This window comes from Dromaius novaehollandiae, chromosome 16, assembly GCF_036370855.1.
Source record: "Dromaius novaehollandiae isolate bDroNov1 chromosome 16, bDroNov1.hap1, whole genome shotgun sequence".
Lineage (NCBI taxonomy): Eukaryota > Metazoa > Chordata > Aves > Casuariiformes > Dromaiidae > Dromaius > Dromaius novaehollandiae.
In genome coordinates this window covers 16,709,038-16,732,893 of record NC_088113.1, presented here as the reverse complement: position 1 = coordinate 16,732,893, position 23,856 = coordinate 16,709,038, and the positions used below count along the sequence as shown (strand labels likewise).

General features: G+C 41.5%; 1 protein-coding gene across 3 annotated transcripts in view; it reads right to left on the bottom strand.

The window, feature by feature from the left end:
• Positions 1-23,856, bottom strand: part of PHACTR3 (phosphatase and actin regulator 3) — a 114,078-nt gene that overhangs the window by 49,511 nt on the left and 40,711 nt on the right. For all 3 annotated transcript variants that reach the window (XM_064521584.1, XM_064521585.1, XM_026105335.2), the window contains exons 2-3: positions 2,546-2,707; positions 1,557-1,634 (exon numbers count right to left, since the gene is read on the bottom strand). In XM_064521584.1, coding sequence (XP_064377654.1) covers positions 1,557-1,634; positions 2,546-2,707 — 240 coding nt within the window. The remainder of the gene's footprint in view (positions 1-1,556; positions 1,635-2,545; positions 2,708-23,856) is intronic.

Below are 23,856 nucleotides of genomic sequence, written 5' to 3'. Positions count from 1 at the left end.
TGCAACTGTGTTACGGACAGGTAGGAAGAAAATCCTAGAGAGTCTGCTTGTAGCTGTCATTTAAAAGCACAGCTCATCATCACTCCTCATGAACTAGATGTATTTATTCTAATGATTTTTTTTTAAAATGATCTGGCAACTTAGCGTCTTATATTTTCTTCCCAAATATTTCTTTATGATGAGGAAAATCTATTCCAATTATTATTATTACCTTTTAATGTGCTCTACAGGTTTTTTTTATTGTTCTTCCGCACTGTTCTAATCACCCATATCTTCAAATTCATGGATTACTGAGAGCTTCCATACCCCTGGCAGAACTGGGGAATATGTATTTTTCTATGCAGTAGTGCTACTATGCTAATAGGGCAAATAATTGTCCAGAATAATGAGAGACAGAAACAGTTCAATGGACAGGAATTAAAAATGAACCTTTTAAAAACTTCCATTTTAGAATAAGCTGATGGTTTGATAGATTTTATGTCTTGAACATAAAACTTCTATTAAAAGATACCCAATAAAATAATACGATAATTGCCTTACTGCAGTGAAGAAAAAAATCCTGTTTAAAATGCTCTTTTTCTGACTCTTCAGTTGCTCGGTTACACTGCAGCATACTGTCACTGAATGTTGTCCTGCAGGCTATTTATAGGCCTGGGATTTCTTTTATACAAAGAAACTCAATTACTAGTTTCAAAGAACATCATTTCTGTCTATCAGATTGGTCAAACTCAAAAGGCCAATCTGCCTTCATAATAGTACTTTGTGCTATGAAGTTTTCAGAGTAAAGATGGAATTGTTTTTAGCTCTTTTTAGATGGAAATGGCAATTGGAATATCGCCCATAGCACTGGGAGCTCGCTTGATCTCGCAGGATGCTCCTCCAGATCTCTGTCCCCCTTGATCAGATAGCAGTGTCTGTCAGGGCTGCGGGGCGGTAATACGCAGGAGCACAGTCCTTGGGCGTGCTGTGACTCTATCATCTTTCATTCAGTGACTTCTGCTGAACCTGGTTCGTACTTAGGAAAGCTTTAAAACGACACTACCAAATGCTTCATTTTTCCATGTGATGAAAAAACAGACAGAATGATATGTTTTTCACAAACTTGTTTTACCAGAAAGATGGCTGAAAACATCAGATTAGTATCATATTATAGGATTTGGATTCATGGGACTCTACCTGCTAGCTTCCCTGCTGAATGCATCCACATGCTTACATTTATATTTACACCAGCTTTAACAGAGTTTCTTGGCAGTTGGATTTAGGTAGGTTTAAAGCAGTTGCATAAAACATAGGTACTAGCTCATATTTGTACCAATGTATAAAAACAGTGGAGCTGGAATTGCATTCAAGACGGCAAAACATCAAAAATCAAACTTCATGGACTGACTGCAGCAGGCAGGAATTTGAACAGACGACTGCTTAATTCAGATACTGAATTTTCCTGATTGTGTTTGAGGTTTTCCTTTTTATTTGTTTGTCAGCTCTCTTCTCTTGCAATTACGTTTCCTGTTGTCCGGAAAAAGACTCTGACAAGAGAGATGAGAATTTTTACTTACCCTGTTCCATCATCTCCAGGAGGCCTTTCTTAATGAGTTCATCCCGACCTTGCCGCGCTGTCATCTTCTTCTCCAACACTGCAAGACGTTGTAGCATGACACAGAGCACCAGTTAGCAGCAGGGTATGCATAAAACTGAGTGAGAAAGCTACAACAAGGAAATTCTCTCTACTCTTGACTGCAGCGGGCTTGTACAGAACTGCAAGGGTTTTGTTTTGGAGAACATCGATGTGACCGGTCAGCCTGCCTGTGCCTTTTCCTTTGTTAAAACAACAGTGTAATCACCCACAGGTAGAGCAGAGATTTATGCCCTAACCTGCTGCCTGATCACACTGGGTGATCAGAATAATTTCACACAGAATAATATGGGGCTACTGTAGCCTCCGTGCTGTTCACCGCAGCATCGGAGCTGCCGCAGCAAGCGGCTTCTTTTGCTGTGACGCTCCAGAGCGCCTGGGCAAGTGCAGCGAGTTGCACCATCAAATCTTAGGAGAAGGCGAGTGAGTCTTTGTCTTTGCTGATCTCTTGGGGCACTGCTGGCGACGAGCAAGAGCATGCGCTGCTCTCAGCTGCTCCATCACTGCAGAGACAGCTGCTTGAGGGAAAGCATTTTACATGTTGTAGCTCCCTCCTGTCACTTTTCGTAATGTTACTGTGACCTACATAATCTTCACCCCAAACAAAAGGGGTGATGATATGTGGGGCCATAAATGTAACCTATTTTGGAGAAGAGAAGGTCCATGAAAAGCAGTCTGTGTTGAAGCTCATGCTTTGCTCCTGTATTTGACCTCTTCTTTGAAATGTATTATATTGTGTTATATAGGAAATCAGACTATAAAGGCCCTTTCTAGGCTTAAACATTATTAATCTATAATGTGCTGAAATCTCTGAATGAAGTTTAGATCGGGTAATCCTTAATGTTTCCAATGTAAACAAATTCTGCCCAAGCAAAGCTTTGCCTTCTGCTGCCATCTGCATTCCCATCCTACCTGCAGATGTCTGCTTTAGCTTCTCATTTTTCTTTTTCCGCCACTTCCACGGTTTGAAGATCCTGCCCAGTGTTGCCAGTTTGCTGTTCCTCCTCACTGGTGGAGTTCGAATCCCTGAGACCAAGTAGTCAGAACGCATTGCGGGGGACTGCTCCATCTCATCTGAGCAGGGAAGACAGAGGAGAGCTCGTGGTTAGATAGTGCCCTTCAGCATAGACTTAATAAGGGAAGGCTTACGGCGGCTACCTGGCTAAGGAGCATTCGGTCAAGCAGTGCAAGGCTTTGAAAGAAAGTCACTGCATTGCTAAACCATGTGGCCAGGCTGAGAGAAGCCAGACAGAGACGTTTAACATTGTCGTGCCAGCCTGGTGCTTCCTCCCAGCTGCTCTCCGGACTCCAGTCTTGCACAGTACCTGTCTGGATGCCAAATACTAGAGTATCTCTGCCGCCCTCCCTCAGGATCTGTCAGGGTTATTTTCCAGGCGCTTGGAGAAGCGGATGTGCTGCATTTGTGCACCCCTTGTGGTACTCCACCGCTCCCCCGACTTTGTCTGTGCCTGTTTCTCACGGAGGTGATGGTGTTACTATCCCCCAAGGGCTGTGTGTAGCTTTGCTTTGCAGCCTTCTGCAATACAGAGAGCCAGGAGCTCCCAAAAGCTTTAGCAGGAGCAGTAGAAACCTAACGCATCTGTAAATAAGGCCAATAAAGTCTCCAGGTAAACATGTAAAATTAATGTTCCTTTAGAAAAATTCAGACCAAAAGCCTTTATGAAAAGCTGAGTGAAAGTGTGAGAAAGCTAAGGGCTCTTCTGATTTCCCAGCCTCTAATTCTGTTCTCAGGCCACAGGATATTGCTGCCTTTTCAATGAACTCTCCTCACTTGTGCTAATGGACTTGTGTGAACTAATGCAAATCTTTTATATAAAAGAATAGCTTGTCTGATATATGCTACGTAAGTAAAATCTCCGACAACTATTGTGCAAATGTATTCCTTGAGGAAGTGAAGTGGAAAATTCTTTGCCATTTGTCCAGCCAAGCCACAGGAACTCATAGATAATGCTTCAGCTGGAAAAGCAATTTAGGCATTTTTAATAGTTTGTCTTCAAAATAGGTTATTAGTTTTGCTTATAAACAAGTCTTGTATGAAACAATACATACTGACTAGTGACAGTTGTGTGCTAGCCAGTACCATGAAAGAAAGCAGCACAGGTCTGTAAATGGGGATATTGATGGCCTCACTGAGATTGGTATGTGAGCACCAATACAGTAATTGTTAAAAGAGAAACTGCTGTCAGTTGTCAGACATGTTATATGAATAAAAGCTGAATGACAATTTTTTTTTCCAACAGTTATAATTTAAATGAGCAATGTGGAGCTATGAACATATGTGCATTTCCAAGTCATTTCTCTCTGGAACAGCAGCATTTATCATAAATTGCTTTATGACTACAAGATAAAAACTATGCGTCTTCTAGGCTTTGTTTTTAAGTTAACAGGGTGAAAATGCTTAAATCACAGCATGGAGGTGGGGATATACAAGTAAACAGGAAACAAATTTTGGAAGATTTTTAAACCCAGCAAGGGAATGAATAAGTTTCTCCTCTTCCATTTAATTTTGAAAATACTGGTAATAGAGATGAATCATTAAGTGGAGACAAACTAAAAAATTGGCCATATTAGCTGTCAGAACAGAGAAAAGGTTGTAACAATTTTTCCCCTCTCATTGTGCATGTCCAGTGAATTTTTCTTTCTATTTCAAAATTCTACATTTAGAATTTCTAATTTCTATTTCTAAATTCTAGTGAATTTGGAGCATCTTTTCTTTCATTCCATTCTTCTGGGGTTTATCTTGGTCTTTAAATTTAAAACATATTTAAAATATACCTAAAATATATTTTTGCCTTCGAAAGAACAGTGTCTACCAAAGATTATATTTATGAATTACAGTTTGGAGGTTAGTATTAAGAAGTAGAAAACAGAAACTAGCCAGGACCCTAGTATGTAAGGAGGGCAGTAGCCTATGGACCCCGGCTAGATTGCCAAGATATCATTGGTTGCTCCTTTCCTAACTGCATATTCGGAAACGAGAAGTATCACAGAAATAAGCTTGGATGCAGTAGAGCTGCTCTTGATTACAGAGATGGCAATGAGAATGGAAAATGGCACAAAGTGGATCTGCTATTAATCTGCTATTATGGTGACTTTCAAGCTGTAATGGAAGCCTCAGAAAATAGCATTTGGCCATTGCTTGTGACAACCATTGAGTAGGAAGGGAAATGTTCACAGAATTAGTTGATCTTAAAAAAGTCATAGATCAGACTAAATCTGAACCTTATCCCTGGAAATGACTGTGGAGTAGGACAGCCTCAGCTCAGCCGTCCCTGTCTTTGCTTGCGAGAGTGCTTGAACGCTTCCTACCATCCCAGGAATTTCTCAAGCATGTACGGGAGGATTAAATAAGCAGCTGATTTAAAACAGTATCTTGGCAAGTTGCTGATCCTGCTGCATTTCATTCAGGATGTAGGTGTCTGCAAAGTGGCTTTGGCATCACCCGCATGTTTTATTGAGCACTGGTAGCATGAGATCACTTCACCACTTTTGCCAGATACAGGGGATCTGGGCAGAACCAGGAGAGCATTCAAACCCAGACCTGTGCATCTCTAGCAATGTTTTTTGTCCCAGATATTCCCCTAGGAACAAGAATGAGGAGATGCTGCAAAGGCGCTAAGAATTCCCTAGGCACTCTGCAGTGATCAGTTGTTTCTGTAGTTTTGATCAGCCCTGTAAACTGCATTTCTTCCATCCCCCTCTGTCCTGTTGGTTGTGCAGATGCAAAGATTTATCCCTTTAGACTTAAGCTGCGGTCCTCTGAAGTACAGCTAGAGCTCAAACGTCAGAGAGGGAAGAGGAGCTAAAACAAATGTTCCAACGGAGGTTTTCATGGGCTTTTTTAGCTCTATTAATGTTTCTCACATAGTACAGAGAGTTCTTAAGCAAATGGTTTTATCACCTGGTACATTCTCACCATATGCAGTGCCTACACTGTGCATTTGGAGAGATGGACACAAATAAAAATAGACAGAGACACTGTAAGACAGATGTCCTGAAGTCATAAATAACAAGGAAATGGTCTCACTGGCAATATGAATCACAAGGAGGCTTTTGGAGCTCCTCATTCCCAGTCAGTTCATTTTCCCTTTGTTGTGGGTTGGCTGCTTGGGAGATAAGAAGCTGAAGCACAAAAAGCAGTTCCCACGTACAGCCCTGACTACCGGAGTAACAGGCACACCTAAGCATCAGCCAGTTTCGGCAGCCAGCAAGCTGCTGAGGCCTGCCAACCCTCCAACCTCTCTCTGAAATATTCAGCACATTTTTTAATCTGCAGTCAATATTTTAATTATGCTAACTGTATGGTGGAATAATGCGGTTACTTCTCCTGGAGCCTGATAGCCTGGGGCCAGGCCATGCAATTACGTAGACGATGTCTATGAAATACAAACAGCCAAGAGCCAGATTGGTTCCTCCGAATCAGCAGGGAGAAATGAGCAACAGCTTAACTAGCAGCATAATGTGGCAGGATGAGAGAGACTGTACACAGGACCAAGGGGGCACAAGCTTAATCCAAGCTTAACCCACAGCACAAGCTTAACCTACCTTAAGCTTAACCCCACCTATCACAGGCAAGTCAGACTCTGCTCTGCCGCCCGTGCTCAAATAGGCCAGTCAGTCGCACACTATCCTGTGAGGAGACGGTCATCAGCCCTGTGGGGCCCAAGAGGTTTGCTCCGACTGGAGCTTGCTGGGGTTTTTTGTTTGATTGGTTGTTTTTTTGTCTCCTGAAATTAGTTGCAAGTCCTTGCTGTACCCTGTTCGGGTTAAAGGCTTGCATGAAGGCCAGGGGTATCCTGGGGAGCATTAGGAAGAGTGTTGCCAGCAGGTCAAGGGAGGTGATCCTCCCCCTCTACTCAGCCCTGGGGAGGCCACATCTGGAGTACTGTGTCCCGTTCTGGGCTCCGCAGTACAAGAGACACATGGATCTACTGGAGAGAGCGTAAGGCTACAAAGATAACTAGGGGACTGGAGCATCTCCCCTATGCGGAAAGGCTGAGAGAGCTGGGCCTGTTTGGCCTGGAGAAGAGAAGACTGAGAGGAGATATTATCAATGTAAACAAATATCTTAAGGGAGGGTGTAAAGAGGATGGGCCCAGACTGTTTTCAGTGGTGCCCAGTGACAGGACAAGAGGCAATGGGCACAAACTGAAACACGGGAAGTTTCATCTGCACATGAGAAACTCCTTTACTGTGAGGGTGACAAAGCACTGGACCAGGCTGCCCACAGAGGTTGTGAAGTCTCCTCTGGACACTATCTTGTGCAATGTGCTGTAGGTGACCCTGCTTGAGCAGATGGGTTGGACTAGATGATCTCCAGAGGTCCCTTCCAAGCTCAGCCATCCTGTGATTCCTGTGATGTTGGAGATTCAGGTCCAAAACAAGCTTCTCATACATCATACGGTTGTCATCTACTCTGTGTGTGTGAGAGGGATGGAAATGAGTGTGAATGAATGTGGCTGCTCCCTTACTGATCATGCCAGACAAGTGCTTCTCACCACACTAGCTGGGGTAATTCCTAGGGCTCCTGACGCTGGCCAGCAGTGGGACTGGTTTGATGTCTGAGACATCCCCAGTCAGGCTAGGAGAGAGGTTCTGAACTAGCAGGCTCTGCTCTGGGCTGCAGAATAAACCATGCAACAGAGAGGAGAAAGCAAACTGTAATATTCATTACATCTAGCCGCAGGGCTTGATCCCCCTGAGAGTCTGAGTATCTGCAGCTTCTGTTTACTTCAGCAGCAGTTGTGGATGATCAGCATTTCTGAACAGTGTCCTATTCCTTTTCTTCTTTAAAATATTGCAGCAACATAAAAAGACTATTCTGCCTGTTAGTTCCTTCTCCATAGGAATTGCCTAGTTTTTCTGCCCCTAAAAGCTCTCCTGTTTACTGATGGTCAGTCCTGCCTCCGTCCCATCCAAATGCTCACAGAAGTGAGGCAGGTTTGCTGGGAGTATGGTGGAGTTTGAGTCCTGGATGTGTGACGGAGGAGTGCCATATGCCTGCGCCTAGCCTTCATTTGCACCGCAGATGTTTTTGGCCCTGAGATGCTGCTGCCTAGGTTATAACAGTGTGAAGCGGAACATACGGCTTAGTCGGTTGGGTCTCTCTTCTTGGCGTTCTCGTGATGAGTCAATGAGACTGTAGCCTGATGACCACAGCAATTGCGGGCCGTGCGCCATGTGCTGCTGTTGGCAGCTGGACGCATCAGGACCTTAACGCTGAGTTATAGTAACCTTGCTACGGAGGGGCTGTAAGAGGGTTGGAGTGCTCTCTTGGGAATACGCAGACTGCAGCAGGGAAGATCAAGAAGGCTGCATTTTAATGGTCTGGGTATTTAGCCGAATTCAATTCATGGTAATGGAAGTTGTGCCTTGCTAAATCTCCTGCGTACACTGCTAGGAGAAGGGCCACTGAAAAATCTGCAACCTGCAGGCAGTTTAAAAATAACACAGCAGACAAGAGCTGCAGGCAAATTTGTAAGGCAAGCGTGCTCTGTTTTCTGATGAATTGGTTTGTAATGCAGCTCTGCATGTTCTCTCCTTTATTGCCATTGCATCTGTCTTTGCACCTCAGGTACTGAGTTAAAAAATGAAAAGAGGCTCCCTTTGGTCGATGCCAGAGGGTAGAGACAGCGAATAGAATCAAAATGACCTCTCAGGCCTTTGGTATAGAGGTAACTTTATGACTGTTAAGTTTCAGTGCTGCCTAGAATTAGTATCTACCTCTAAAAATGATGCTAAAGAGGATGTCAGAGGAAGAGCTGAGCTTTTAAAGGGTTCCTGTCTACTAGTCACTCCTGAATCATACAACCCCAGCACTTGTGAGAGCAACCAAAACCCAGCAATCTATACAAAGGGTACTTTACTTCTACACGAAGCATACTTTTCATCTAGTGAGAGGGACATGAATGGGGAAGAAGGCAGAAAGGTTTCCTGGGTTTTGGAGCAAGGTCTATCCCAAGCTTTGGGAGGGAGAACTGGTGGCAGGAATAAACCTCTATTCCTTCATTTAGCATCCCCAAAGCAGGAAGAAACTAAGTGCGATGACTGAATCTGCAGGATAGGGGTAAATTGTTTGTGGCTAGGAGGGCCTTTGAACACTTCTGTTGTGGTCCAAAGAGCCAGACTCAAACTGAAGAGCCTTTTTTGTTGCACTAGGTAGATGTTTTCTGATGGAGCTTGTCCTTGATATAAAAATGTTTTCTGCCACCTGGATCTCTGCAGGCATGCTCTCTTTCTTGATTCCCTTTAGAAGAAAAGTGTGCTGGAGTGCTCCAGTTTGAAGTTTCCATTTCAATTTTTTGAAAACATGGTATTTTGGTTTTTCCAATTTTGAATGACCATTAGAAATTAGAAATAAAAATTAGAAATGAGAACAAAAAAAAATTGATTCTATCAAAATGAAAGCTTTTCACCTGAAATTTATTTACTCTTTGAAGTATTTCATTTGTATTTGGAGCTGTAAATGTTTCAGTATTGTTTTGGTTTGGCTTGATTTGGAAAAAATTGCACAAAATCCTGTGTGAAACAGAAAACCTAATTCCTACCAGTTTGGTTATTTGGAAAAGGCAAGGCACCTGTAGTACATTTTTCCATGCAATCATTACCTAAGCGTTGGATGCACAGTTGCTGAGGTGACATAGGTTGCTGCTCTGACAAATAATATTTGTTACATCAGAAATATTTTAAAGCAAAGAAGGGAGAATTACAAGGTTGAGATTGAATAGGCATTTACCTATTCAAGTTTTTAGGTTTTGTATGGTTAACAGGATAGGTAGAAATGGCTTGAATTCTTATCTTTCTGTCCTCAAAACTGCAATTCTTTATGTTCATGACTTCTTGCCTTGGATTTCATCTCACCCTATAGTTCAGTCCCTTTAAAAAGCAGACAGATAGCTGGCCAGGTTCATCCAAATGATAACTGTGTTAGTCATCGAGTTACCTTGGGGGGAAATCTGGCTTAATAAATTTCTGCAGGCTTCAAACTGATGGAGATACATGAAGGCAAAGTGAAAATGTTAAGAAAAATGGCAGAATGACAAAGGGGAAGGGAGTCCTCTATGAGCACTATACGCAAAACAGCTCTGAGCTCAGCTTCCACTGAACACAAGCTGTTCTTGGGCCATATCACCTTCCTTTTAGCTAGGCAACATAAATCCTGATTAGGTTTTTACACTTCCCTGCATAAAAATGCAAGTTATTGTGCTTGCCTTGCTACCTTTTATGTGGTCTCCAGAGCCTGAGCTTCCATTTTCACTTCAAACTCAAGTGTTGTTTTCCACCTATCCTTGTTCTATAATTTCCACTGCTCTTTATGTTAAATTATGATTTAACGTCTTTCTTTAATTGAAGGAGGGGAAAAAAATACCCAAGCCATAATTTGTAGGTGGTAGGAGGGGGCTGTGCTTGCCAAGGAAGTTTATTTCTATTCTGCCATGCTGAGCCTCCCTTCAAAGAATTTGGATTTCAAAACCAGCTTTAGCTGAAATAAATGGGGGAACAGATTATACTTATCAAAGGAAAGAGAGCATGTGAGTGGCAACTCCAGCTAAATCTCTTGGATAAAGATATACTTTCTACGCTTGAGATTTGTGATTTCTTCCAGAAATTGTTCCTTCGGGAAGTTGCCATATCACCTTAACAGCATTACTGCTGTATGAGCGAAGGTGCAAATAAATTAATCGGGAACCTTTCATGGTTTTGGATCATTGTGTCAAGTCCCCATAGCACTTCACATGATTTACACTGCACAGTGTGACATTAGCAGCTCATTAACAAAGTTTTTCAATGTTTGTGTGAAGGAACCCACAACATGCTCTACCTGGGTAAGGAAGAGCTAAATAACAGTAAGAAAATGAGACTAATGAGGGATTGCTATATAATCACAGTTAATTCAATCACCCGAGCCTGCACAGTATCTTCTTCCACGAGGGGAAGCTTGACGTTTGCGTGTCTCACACCACCCAGCAAGAGCTTGCTCGGGCAGCAGGCAGGGCAGCATCTCCGGAGATTTACAAAAACCCCTTCCAACAAAGTCAGATGAGCCTTGCCTCTGAGAGCAAGGCTGCGCACCAAGCCTCGTCCATCTTGCATCTAAAAAGAGTTTTGTACTATGCAAGCGTTACAAGTTCCCAGGGCTGGGCGGTTTCCCCCAGCCTTTCTGAGAGGTGCTGTTCTGCAGGGCGGCAGGAGGCCGAGCTCAGAAAGTACAGGAGTGGCTTGAATTAGGCTTTGCCGTGTAGTTGTACTAGCAAAGCAGTTGTCTGGTCTACAGGACAGTGTTTGATCACCTGCACATGTTAATTAGCTGTAGTCCTGCTGCAAACCTGTTGAAAGGATGTTTTCATAGCTTCCTCGGGGAGTCTGCAGCCCAAAACAGTACCCTGTGCTGTCTCCAGGAGGCACCTGCAAATCCGTTTTGCTGCTACTAATCCCTGCTAGAAGTCACATTTAGATGGAGACATAACGTCCAGGGAAGTCAACCATTAAGAGCACCATCCTTGCTAACTGGGAGTGGTGCATTACTTTTGTCCGGGATTTGTGCCCCAGAAACTACCTGTTTAGCCTTTCTTCGGTCTATGGGAGCCCATGGCTGCCAAACACGTAATCAGTTCTTTTATATTTTTATTTCTTTTGTTTATCTCTTTTATTTTTATATCTTTTAAGCTCACTTTTATTTTTAGCCCAACCCTGCACATAAGAGAAATAACCAAATTCTCATGTCCTATGCACTTTTACAACCAGGTAATTTAATGCATAATTTACTTCTTCCCTGGAACACACCACAGTTTCCCCCTGGTGCTCCGTCACTCTTTAAGGACACTACTGCAGATAAAAAACCTTCCTGCATTGTGAAATGCAAGACCATCTGCCTTTTTTTCCCTTTATCACTCCTCCTGTTTTGCACTTTCACTTTTCTTACAGCCATTGGCAACAAACGTGCATTAGTTGATGGTCTCTGGCACATATTCCAAGCCTGATACATAGAATAGCAGAGATTTGGAAGAGGAAATACTTAGGCTACAAAGATATGACATTAACACAAAACAGTTATAAAGAAAGGTAGGCTAGAAAACAAATACAGTGACTGAATTCAGCTTTTGTCTAAAGGTTGTGTGTCCAATTTGGCTCCTTGTAAAACTGTTAGAAAGCTGCCAGCGGTTTCTGCATTTGGCTGGTATGTAAACTGTGATGAAACCTTTCTTAGGATGTCGTATCACCTGAATGAATGATGAGATGCTTTCTAGAGATGGTCTGCCGCACATAACAGTATATAACATTTTGTAGATACGAGGTACATGTGTTGGAAATACTTTAAGGGGAGCTTAATACTTTAATAAAGATCCAATTGTCCCACTATCTACTAGTATTTTCCAGAGAGGCAATTATACTAAATCCTCAGTAGCAGGTATTGCAAATCCTCTGTTGCGCTCAGCATCCTTGAAAATAAACACATGTGTGCATAGACCTGGAGCAGAGGGTCAGACAGCACCAAGTCCCCTATGGCAATGGCAGTTCTCACCTGTTACATCCCACGTTAAAGTTAACATTTTCTGCTCATTACCGTGGCAGTATCTCGAGGCTCAGATGAGAGCTTTAAAGCACTAATCTAACAAAACTGCAACATGCTTAAATGTTACACTGGAGTATGTTTAAAAATTTATGAGTTCCTGTGGGTCCGTACTCTAAAAACTGAGATTCTGCTTCCAAATAGATGCGCTCTGGTTAACAGTCCTCAACGTGCTAAGACAGAAATGTGCCTTCTAAAATGAAACCCTTTAGTGGTCGAGGGCCAAAAGAACTAAGTGCTTATCAATTTACTGTAATGATTATCACTGTCTGTGTGAAGAGAAGCCCACAACCTATTTCTAAGAGGAATGGTAGGACCTCTTAGAGCAAGGAATGAACATGAAAAATACTCAAAATATATTAAGCTGTTTCCAGTACAGCTCTTGGAATGACTTAATTCCAGGATGTTTTTTTCTTGTATTATTGAAGCCAGGAAAACTCAACTACCGCGTTGTAACCCTTGCCCTGCCCGAGGAATAGAACAATAGAGAGACGCCATCCCACATGCAAACAACAAAATGAAAATTTGGCAGGAGAAGAGCAAAGATGTCTGTTCATTAACCCTCTGTGTCACCCAGCAGCCAAGCAGGGAGAACAGCTATGAAAGTAACTGCTGTTTCTTTTACTACTATACTCTGCCAGCTGTGTCTGCATTAGCAAGTAGCACAGCCCATTAGCAGTGGATCTGTGAACAGCTGGTGCTGAGGACTCAACAGCCTCTTCCTTTTCGTGCAAGAGGAATGCTATTTGTTAGGCAGTGTGATCTGAGGGACTCTTAAACTTGGCAGAAAATGATCTCATTCCTTACAAGGCTCAAAGGAAACGAGATTGTTCTTTAAAAACAAAAATACCAACCAAACAACAATCCTTCCAGAAATGAACTTAGAATTTCTTTTCTTTCCAGAGGTAGGACAAAGATTATTTTTCCTACTAAATTGTGAGCTTCAAAGCCCTTAAACATTCATACAAATTCCTCTGAGCCACTGACACTGAAAGTCACTGACTTTCAGCAAGACTTTGGCTCCTAAATTTATGGTAAATTGAAAATTTGCTTGTATCACATTTTAGCCCGTATTACAGCTTATCTAAGATGTCAGTTTGTCTATGATATTTCTCTATGGCCAAAATGGCATGTGTCTTCCTAGAGCCTTTCAGCAAGATATCTTATCACTAAAAAAAGGAAAGCAATGCACGAGATTTGCAATGCACTGATCGGTGAAACTGCTCTGCGTAAATTAATAAATAAGTGTAATGAGAACGTCACATTTGCTAGAATGTTGCTCTGGTTGTGATAGGAGAAAACAAATCTACTATGACCTACGCGCAGCTGAGATACATTTAGTTTGTTCATTTCTAAAGTCAGTAGTGTGTTGAATTTAGTGGGAAAAGGGCTTTGCATTTAACCAGAGTTCTACTGATGTCATTTGGAGCGAGTCTTCATGTGGTTCAGTGCAGGAACTGGGCTTAGTATTAATTTCTGACTTCATGAAATGTTTTTTCCATACTAACTAGACAATTGTTGCTATCAGCAAATGTGTCATAATAATTGCTTAAAGAGGTTACATTTGAAAGAAAGGAACAGAAATGTCTTAAATTACATTTCAGTACTCACATTCTTTTGAAGGAGAATCTTTGTGGGCTAGTTGAGCTGTATGTTACTGCTTACAACAACTGCAGAGGTCACATAGTATTTTAAGACCACTATATAAGTCATTCTAAATCCCAAGGGAAAGGTTGGCAGAAATTGCCACAAAGCTTGTATTCCACAAAAAATTATTTTCAAGTAAAAACTGTAACAGTTATCTAACTATCTGAATTTTTAGTACTAAAATATTCATGAATTAGAAATATGGACATCTCCAGCAATGGCCAGAAGTGCCATATTTACTTACAATAAGTGCTGGTGTAAGTTATCTTTGACTGACGATTGCTGTTCCCTTATAATTGCGATGGGAATCATATCGAATGCCGCAGGTCCGAGGGTTATATCACATTTTTTCCATTTTGTCAACCAACCGGCAAACTCTGAAGAGCCACCAATGCCACTGCAGTTACAGCATGCCATTCTCAAGGGGAAAAAACACGTCTAACAGCGAAAAGCTTTGAGCCCAGACTTGCACACAACTTTAAAATGTTTTTGTTAATATTTCACTGATTTCCACAGATTCTGCCTAAAGCCAGCCGGTCCCCTGGGAACCTGGTATTGTTAAGGCATTAGTCTAGGCTACCAAGCCTTGTGCCCTAATTCTGGTTTTACCCCTTTCATCGCACACATATACCTTAATGTTGCATAGAGCTAGACCTGTCCTTTTCCCAATATCTCTGCTAGTTGTGTAAGCACGTACCAGCCTAAAACTCTTTTCAGAGGTCTCTGTGTGAAATATTTTTTAGAAATGCTTTGAGTCAAAACCTGCCACGCAACATCCGAAACAAACCTGAGAGGCCAATGCTTTAATGTAAGATTTTTCAAGATCAGGTCTTTGTTTTTAATTGTACTAAATGATTGTACTAAACTCTATACACATTCAAACAGGTAAAAATGTGTATGCTGAGAGCTGTGCCTTATAAATATGTGCATGTTTGTATGCGGAGCCCCAGCTACTATTGCATTTCTCTGTACGTGCAGGAATGCATAACGGACAGCAGCGCAGCCATCTGCGTGCTCAGTTACAGACGGGCACTACATGCAAACCTTTCTACATATGAAAATGAACTCTCACTCAAACACGAGACTTTATGTTAGAAGTCTTCTCAGATTTTGGTTTCTGTAATGAGACATAACTCCTTTGGGACCCATTCAGCTATTTCTGAGAGAATAATGAAAACATTGTCAAAATAGGCTTTAGCTCAGTGAGTTTGTTTCTGTTGCTGAGACTTTTTTTGCCTGGGATACGTTACTTGATCCTTAAATGCTTTATGTCCCTGATGGATGAAATGGAGATAATAGACACAGAGTTTGACTAACGTTTGCAGCAGGACTAGCTACAGTACTGTCTGGACAGACAGGGCTGAGTGATCCCAGGAACACACCTGTATTTTGCACCCGGGAGGGAACATGCAGTGCGAGGTGCTGCTGAGGGGTCTGCAGTCCTCCTAACCTCCTTGGACATCCTAGAGATTCAAAGCATGGGCATTATATATGGAAAATGTATGCAATCACATTCTATTTTTGTATTGAAACATAAATATATGAGTACTATACATTTTAAATATATAATTGTGTATTTTACAACTTCTGGACTTGTTGATATTAATTGGCTAAATTTTCAGTTCCTTTTCCTTTTATTCTCCCCAAAATATTTAGATTGAATTTTCAGAGATACTGTAATTAGTGGATGTTGTGGAAAAAGCTCTCATAAATTAGACATACCTCAACATTATGCCTGCAGATGGTTACTATTTTTAGGTAAATTAGGCAATAGTATGCACAAATGTGATCTTTAATGACTACAGTGTTGACAGCATTTCTGAAAGAATTACTTTGAACTGGAATAAACAGATGATTATGGAGGTAGCACATAAACATATTCATAGCAGGTACACAGGGTCCCCACGCTAAAATCAGATGTAAAAGATAACTGCTGAGAAATGGCTTTCTTTACGTTTTAAATGCCTACTGGTAAGCAGCACTGGTAAAGGCTCCCCACACTGCCCTCGAGCGCCCGGGAGGTTTCCATACCCATCGCCATGCGGCTGATGTGCCGCCAGGGATCATTCTGCCAACCTAGATCACCCGCAGGTAAAACAGCAGATGCTGTAGCAACTCTGAGTTACGCCCAGAATTCCTACTAATAGGAAATTGTCTTGGTCAAGGCAAAGTTGGGGTAGGAGCTGGCTTTCTGCACGTGGAGCAGATTAGATCTGCCTTGGTACAGCAGCCCTCTCTGTACTGGGCTTCACGTTCGTACAAAAGTGACTCACCAAAATCCTGTCCTGGACATTTTCTATGAAAAGGTCCAATTGCCCCAGTCGTAGACTTACGGACTTAATTTATAATGTAATGACGTAAAAAATGAGTGAGATTCTGCAATATTGAGAAATGTCTGGGGAGCACACAATTAAACTTCTGTTCTGCTGGTTTGTGGTTATGCAAAAAAATAAATAACTACTGCTTCCAGAATTGAGATCATTTCAAGAGGAGGCTCTGTTGCTCTTCTTCATGCAGACAACTCCCATTCATTTTGGTGGCAACAGTGTTAAAATTCGTATGTTTTTTAAAACAAACAGTCCCAGGCAGTTCTTTGGTCTCCTAACAGCTCTTGATGTTCATTCGGGTCATGTTTTTGAGAAGGAATCTTGTAATAAATATTTTCCTATTGTTTCCCTTTCCTCAGCAGGAATGTTTGAACTGTCTGCCCTTGTTTCCTCATTTTTTCATTTTGATGCAAAAAGGATGATCAGATCTGTGACAAAACTTTATTTTAAAACCAGCATAGAATATGGACTGAATTGTTATTTCAACACTTGAGTTTGTTATTAAACAAGTAAATAAGAGTCTTGCTTGCTTAAGCATATCTTGGGCCTGTTTTTTTAAAGTCTCACAAGATCCAAATATCACGGAAGGGGGGAAAAAAAAAAGATGGAACATTTTTATCCTGTCTGACCTAAATTTATGTACTTTTTAGTTCTTCCAAGAGAAAAAGAAGTAGAATAACTACTCCCCCTTCTCAGTTTCTGTTCAGCTTTCATATTTGAGCTGTGTTCTCAGCTGCATGCATGAGTCACTGAGAGCTGGAAACAAAGACCCTCCCACAATATTATAATAACTGCTTTCTCAGGAGGGGCCCTGTGAGCGGTCCGGGCTGTAACGCCAAAAAGCCACAAAACTCGCCCAAAAGCTTCCTTGTGCCAGGAACCTACATGGGAGCTAATAGGGGAAGCGACACTATCTTAGCTGTAGCAACTGATTACTTACGAGTGTAATGAAAACTAGGATATTTGAAGATTTTTGTATCACCCTGTCTCAAACTGTGTGCCATTGTCCTTCAGTGTTTGCAGAGACTTCAGACTGCTGTTGACTTTGTGGATTGTTTTGTGTAATGATGATATTGAATTTCATTGGTCTTAGGCATAACTTGGACTTGATCCTATGATGTTCCAGGAAACTCTAAATTCCACTTTCATGAGAGGCTTTTATGAGAGCCGGAGGGGTGTGCAGCGCTTTGCCGGGCTGCGCCCATGGCTGATCCACACTATTGCAGGCTAACATGTATCATCGCCTGTTCCCTTCTATACAGTGTAAGTTATATCCAAATTACCTCTCTGTTTGGAGCTACCTATAATACTATATTTAGAAACAATGGGCAGGCTCTGGGCAGAAGTCCATTCTTTGTTGTGAAATTCCTTAACTTCATTTAGGATAAGGGAGATCTCTCACCATTTGGCTTATGTCTCTACTGCGCAGAGCACATCAAACCTGGCTTATGACCCTGTGCAGTAACATAGGAATAAGAAGGAAAGGTCGACTTCGTCAAGGATAAGCCAAAATCACTGGCAGGTCGAATGGATTCATATGCAAACATAACAGTATAGAAATGTGGTGAAACACATTAACAGAGGAAATTGATATCAGATGTGCCTGTCAGCTCTATTGCATTTTTGGGCATTTATTGTTATGCCTTCTCTTGCCCTGTTTTAATCATTTTAGCTTGAGTTTGTCTGCCTCTAGCATAAAGCTCAAGTGCCTGAATGTAAGGTCAGACAAGGAGTTTGTCGCAATGCAATTACGTCTCCCCATCACAGACGATTTCCTTTCTTGCGGGGCTACCCTTCCCTTTCTCTACTGCAGTCTGCTTTTACACCCAGTTCAGTGTTTTTGCTATCATTTCACTAGCTGTACAGACCTGACTACTTATCCTGCATGCAGTCTTCTCTTCCTGCTCAGTGCTGTTTACTGATCCTCTGGACAATAAAAGTCTGACTTTAATCAAGACTATGCAGGAAAAGTCTTTCTTCTCAGAGAAAGCTTTTAGACGTTACAAGTGTTCAGAATTGGTTTACCACATTCGGTAATGAAGCAGAGCTAAAAATACCATATGTTCCTTTGACATTGCCCATTCATTATAATAAATGACTGAAATTTCTGTGACTGCAGAACAAAACATGTTTTATGTTTTTGCCTTTAAGTGAAGCTGTGTATAAAGCTCTTTGCCACTTGGAATGTCCTCTTAGTGTTTTACATAAGAAGATAACCAAGTTTATTTGGAAAAGACAGAAAGCCTGAGGCTTTTTTTCATCTCATTTCCTAAATGAATGAGGATAGATCTTAGAATGTGAGACCAGGGAAGTGTAACTGGCCAAATTTTCCCCCTTATGCCTTATAGTAAGGAAATCTCTTGAGGCTGCCCTTCAGAATATCACCTCTTATTGGCAATTCACTCCACTGGATAAGCAAAAGTCCTTTCAATCATCTTCAAGCCTCCTAGGCAATCTGTGTAAATCTGTTTCAACAACTGAGAAGAGATTATCAAAGCATGAGAAAAGAACTGACATACAGGACCAGATTGTTTGAAGATGTTTATTTTAAGCCATTTCACATAGTCTCATTCACTATTTTTGTTTCTTGAACTCGGGGAAAGAGAGAGAAAAAATGTTCCCCAGTAATTAAAACTCTGAAGGCAGGCACCTTTGTCTGCACAATAAAGTAACATAATATTTTTTAAAAAGCACTAAAAACACAGAAAACAAGTAATTTCTTCCTTTCAAATGCTGAAACGATCTCCTAGTGCTATTAATAGAAGAGCCTTTCTCTGTAGAGAATTGATTCTTCTATTTAAAGTTACTGGGGAGTAGCTTGAAAGAACAAAAAATTACGTTTCTGACATCTGGTTATCAGTATAGTCTTTGGACGATGAGTTCAGACAGTGGCTCTAAAATAAATATATTTATTTGGAAATAAGTCAGAAGGCTGATTAACAAAACAGCCTTTCTCCACACAGTTGTTTCTGTAGCTATATACTTGCTAGATGCCTACCCAGCTTGTCCCTCAGTGCTGGGGACACAAGTTTGAGGATACCGGATTGACAGCACTAAAACACATTTTTTTTTTAATGCACAGAAATATGCACAGCTAAGGAAGCAGTATAATGTGCCCATACTGCTACCAGTGAAGCTTGACACTGACCTAAGCGGCCCGTGATTAGCAGAGCAGGTGTTAGTCCGGCTCCAGGATCCTCCTGCAGAGGTACGAAATTGATACTAGCTGTGATGACATTTTGTGTGGGCACAGAATTAAGCATTTCTGTCACAATAAATCAACAAACAGTAATACCGCCTCAGGAGCTGAAATAGGACATTTTATACTGAATAGCTCATATCCTGCTTCCAGGCACCTGACCCGTCAGACGCTACTTGTTTGACGTGATTTTGCTCACATGCTGACTGCATGGTCCAGGTGCCATTCTAGCAATTTACTACGGAGTTGTGTGAGCTACGTGTCTTGTGCATTCCTGGTGGGATCACTCAGAGATCCCATTTGCAAAAACACATGGGTATGTTACCCACAACATGTGATTCACAACAAAACCACCAAAACCAGGACAGAACGCTTACAGCTAAAAACAAAATGTCTTATGATTTCATTCTTTGTTTTATTTAATAAGGAAATGGAAGCAAGATATTTGTAAAATGTACAGCGAAGCACTGTGCTGGAGATCTCTGAGTAACCCAAACAAGCCAGGGTGTTTAAATAGCACTGCAGCCTGCATATAGCGACGAGTGCTAAACCAAGGAACTCAGAAGCACTGGAAGCAGCTATATATTCCCACGATCCATGCATGGCACTGAAATAGGTACGGCAGCTCAGGGTTCCCTACCACGAACCCTTAGAAGGTACAGACATGAGCAAATAGGCCTTGGTTCATAAAATCTTTGGTTGTTATCCAGTAAAGCCAGTTTTAGGGCATTTAGTACCAGATCAAAACAGGCACGGTCCTATAATGCAATGTGTAGATCCAGTAAAAATTCATTCTGCCATCTCAAATTTGTTTGCAAAATGTTGCCCGGTCAACTTTTTTTCAGCAAGCTTTTTGCTGGATTAGGTACCATTTGTCTGTGCCACTTTTGCTTTATGCCATATCAAGTATTATCTGTCTTGCCACAGTTGGCACAAATTTGGCATAAAAACACAGAGCTGGCATAAATGCTATCATAGCTCTGGCTGATCTGACAGAAGTATGATCATTCGCCCATGCCTGATCTGGATCAAACCCATACTGCCGGTCAAAACATGAGCGCACAGATCTGGTGTTAATATCAGTGTTTTACACGACGGCAGAGCCTTGCTGTGACAGACGGTGATGTGAAAATAGAGGAATGTCTCTGCCTGCAGCCCCAGCACAGAGGTCTGAGGAGGGAGCAGCAGAACGAGGAATCATGGGGTGGCTTTAGTTTCCGAGAGATTGCTTCTCCTCGCTGGCCTCGACCTTCAACTGCAGCTACACGCTACCAGAGCTGCAGGGGCAGCACCTTCCCGGGGCCTGAGCCTCTGCCATGCAACTGCATTTGGCAGAGCAATGCATTTGGGAACGCAGCACAGCTCTGTTTTCAGAGCAAAGCACAGCACCCTTTTCCTCATGTTTGCTTTTCTTTGGTTTTGACTTTGGGCCTCTTGCTCATGCACTACAAGAGCATACGTGCTCCCCCACCAGCTCTACAGGCATTGTTACCTGTCTGTATCTCTCTAGTTTATCGATATAATACATACCTATTACATAAAACTAAAATCTCATAAGCAAATCAAGGAGTCTTCTGGGAATATGGATTTGGCTATAAAATAGCTACTTTTCATGTAGGTCAAAGTGCGAGAGGGCTTTTGTGTCTGATTTCAGGCTGGCACAATCAGGATCACAGGCCTAAATCCAGTAAGTTCTTTGGTAGAAGTGCAAAGTCCGAGCAGCTCAGCCATGCTTTTTCTAACTCTTTATCGATAATGCACCTAATTCATCCTAGTGGCACATATCATGACTTTCAAATAACATTAAGTTTTGGCATCTAGTGCACTGTCTTGAATGCTGGTGTTTTTAATGCTTGAGTGTTTAAATGTACAATGAAAGGACTGTGATCAGAGTTAAACTGCAATTCCCATTAAGGGCTCTTCAGCTCTCCCCAGCTTTCTTGTTATCTTTTCCTTGATTTTTTCCTCCAATTTTTGTGCTTCCTCTCTTTTCTCTGGAGCTGGCAGAGGGGCAAGGGGAGAATGGCAGTACTTCTTAGTATTTAGTCAACATTAAAAGTGACGAATTTTGACAGTGAGTATCTCCCAAGCCAAAACTGGCAAAGCCAGCTGAAAAAAAATAACTGTTTCTGTTCAAATTGCAAAGTTTTTTCATTTGTTGAAAATGTTCCAGGATGGCTACAGGGCGCAGTGAGCCTGCCTAGTAAGTTTAGTTTACGTTTTGACCATTTAAGAAGGAAAACAACCCTCCTCTTCTGCTATGCACTTTGGTACTCCACAAATAAATTTTACCATGGTAACCATAGCATCAGAGGGAACTGGAGTTTTCTGAAGCCACCTTAGGCACAACACTCTTGTGGTCCTCAGCATTTTGCTCTACAAACTATCCTGGATACTCCGTGGTGATTAAAAATGATACAAAAAACACATGAAATGGCTTAATAGCATGCATGCTTTCCAACTGTTATGTTAATACAACAGCCAACTCTTAAATCATGCTTTCTTGTGAGTATATACCCAAGTACTCTACCAAGGAGGAAAGCTGAACACATGTATAGTGACCTGTCCCAGGACACCCACCGAACCAGTGCTGAACAGAGAACCCATACCTCTGCATATTGGTCCGGTGCTTGGTCTTCTAGCTTAAAAGCTTAAAAACCTAAATCCTATAGTCCAGAAATTCAGTGGTATGACGTATCTTATCTTGTTATAAGCATGAAGGAAGTCAGAAGCTATCAGGCCAGCCCTGTCTGGACTGACTGCAAGCTGAAGGTGCACAAACAGATAATACCCCTATTAAACAGACCCGGAGTGGCAGTAGAATGACGGTACTAACAGTCACAGAAAAATATTTTCAGTGATTTTGGTATGCAGCTGTACATGAAGTATATGTGCATATTTAAATCTGATTTGATATATAGTTGCCACAGCTGTATGTATGAATCATATAATGGGCTATGCTCATGGCCAATTCTGGCTATGTATGTGTAACCACTCAGTTACACAAACAAAACCAAGGGTGGCCAACGTATGCCTCTTTGCAGACCCATTTAAGCATCTCTTCTTGACATTGTGGCCACTGATTCAGTGCAAACAGGACAACTTCAGTTCTCACAATTTGCACAATAAGACCTTGCTATACAAACACAATTTCCTGCCATGATTTTTCTCAAAATAGATTAATCTTTGTAGAAAATGAGAGCAGAGGCTAAGGAGGGTTGAGGCACACATGGGATGGCACCAGTAGTTGCTTCATACAAAACACAGCACAGTAATACTTTCTAGAATGATAGTTAATAAAAATCAAATCCTGCTAGCAGTTACAGGGGAATTTATTTTGAAATCAAGTATGATATTGCCTGGTTGCCTTCAGTGGAAATACATGACACATGATCTATCTCATCTGACTTCTCTCCTTTTAATCACACTTTTAATGAGCAGAAGCATCAAAAGTAAACAGTTCCTTTCTGCTCTACAATAATACTAATTTTCTTTATGCACTGTTTTCTGCCAGTAACAGGAGTTCATTTTTAGGCCCCCTGTTCAATATTTCATTCAAAGAAATTCACAGGCATCTACCAAATGCTATTTTTGAAGCTTCTGCAACGTTCACTTGGGTACTGGTAAGGAATGCAAATTTCCTGGGATTTTCTCGCCTCACAGAAAGGGCTCTGTCTTGCAGCGAGTGGGGGAAGGGTTGCTTCTAGGTTTGCTTATGAACCCAGCTTCATTCCCAGTCAAGAGAGAAATGAGAACGGTGCAGATGCAGTTGCACTGTGGGTAATTTATATGCTAACCCCTCATTCGTAGACAGTCCCTAAAATCTAAATGTTCTGCAGGGATCTCCTGCCATCTATTATCAATGTTACTGAATAATGAACTGCTCTGACAGAAGCAGTGGCTGTTCCAGTGGGAAAAGCATCAAACTCTGCTATAGTAGTTATGGACTGATTGATATATGTTTGTGTCTTGATCCATATGCAAATAACAGTAACTGCCATTTATAATGGCATCTGGTAAGCTGCCATGCTATCGTGTGCTTGGAAGAAAATATGGTTTGTCTTTTGTAGTTTTAATAATCACAGAATTACTGATCCACAGCAAACATCTATACTATGGAAGGCCAAACATAGTCTCGTCAATTTAAAGTGTTTAAGATGATGAGTCAGAGGTCCAAAATCGCAAGACTGATTGACTGGTGGATTGAGTCAGGATTCTCTTTGCCTTCAGAGGTCCTTTTTGCCTAGTGGCTGCCTCTTCATTTCTTCTCTGCAGCCAGGAACATTAAAAAATGTTCAGCTTTTTAAATGAAACCTGGAGATTCTTTGCAAGTGATTCCAAAATTTTATAATCCCAAATTCCAAACACGATACTCAGAATAAAATTACAGTAGTTGTAAACTCTGCAAATCCAAAGGCTTTTTACTTATGCCATCAATTCATTGAAGCCAGTGGAGACA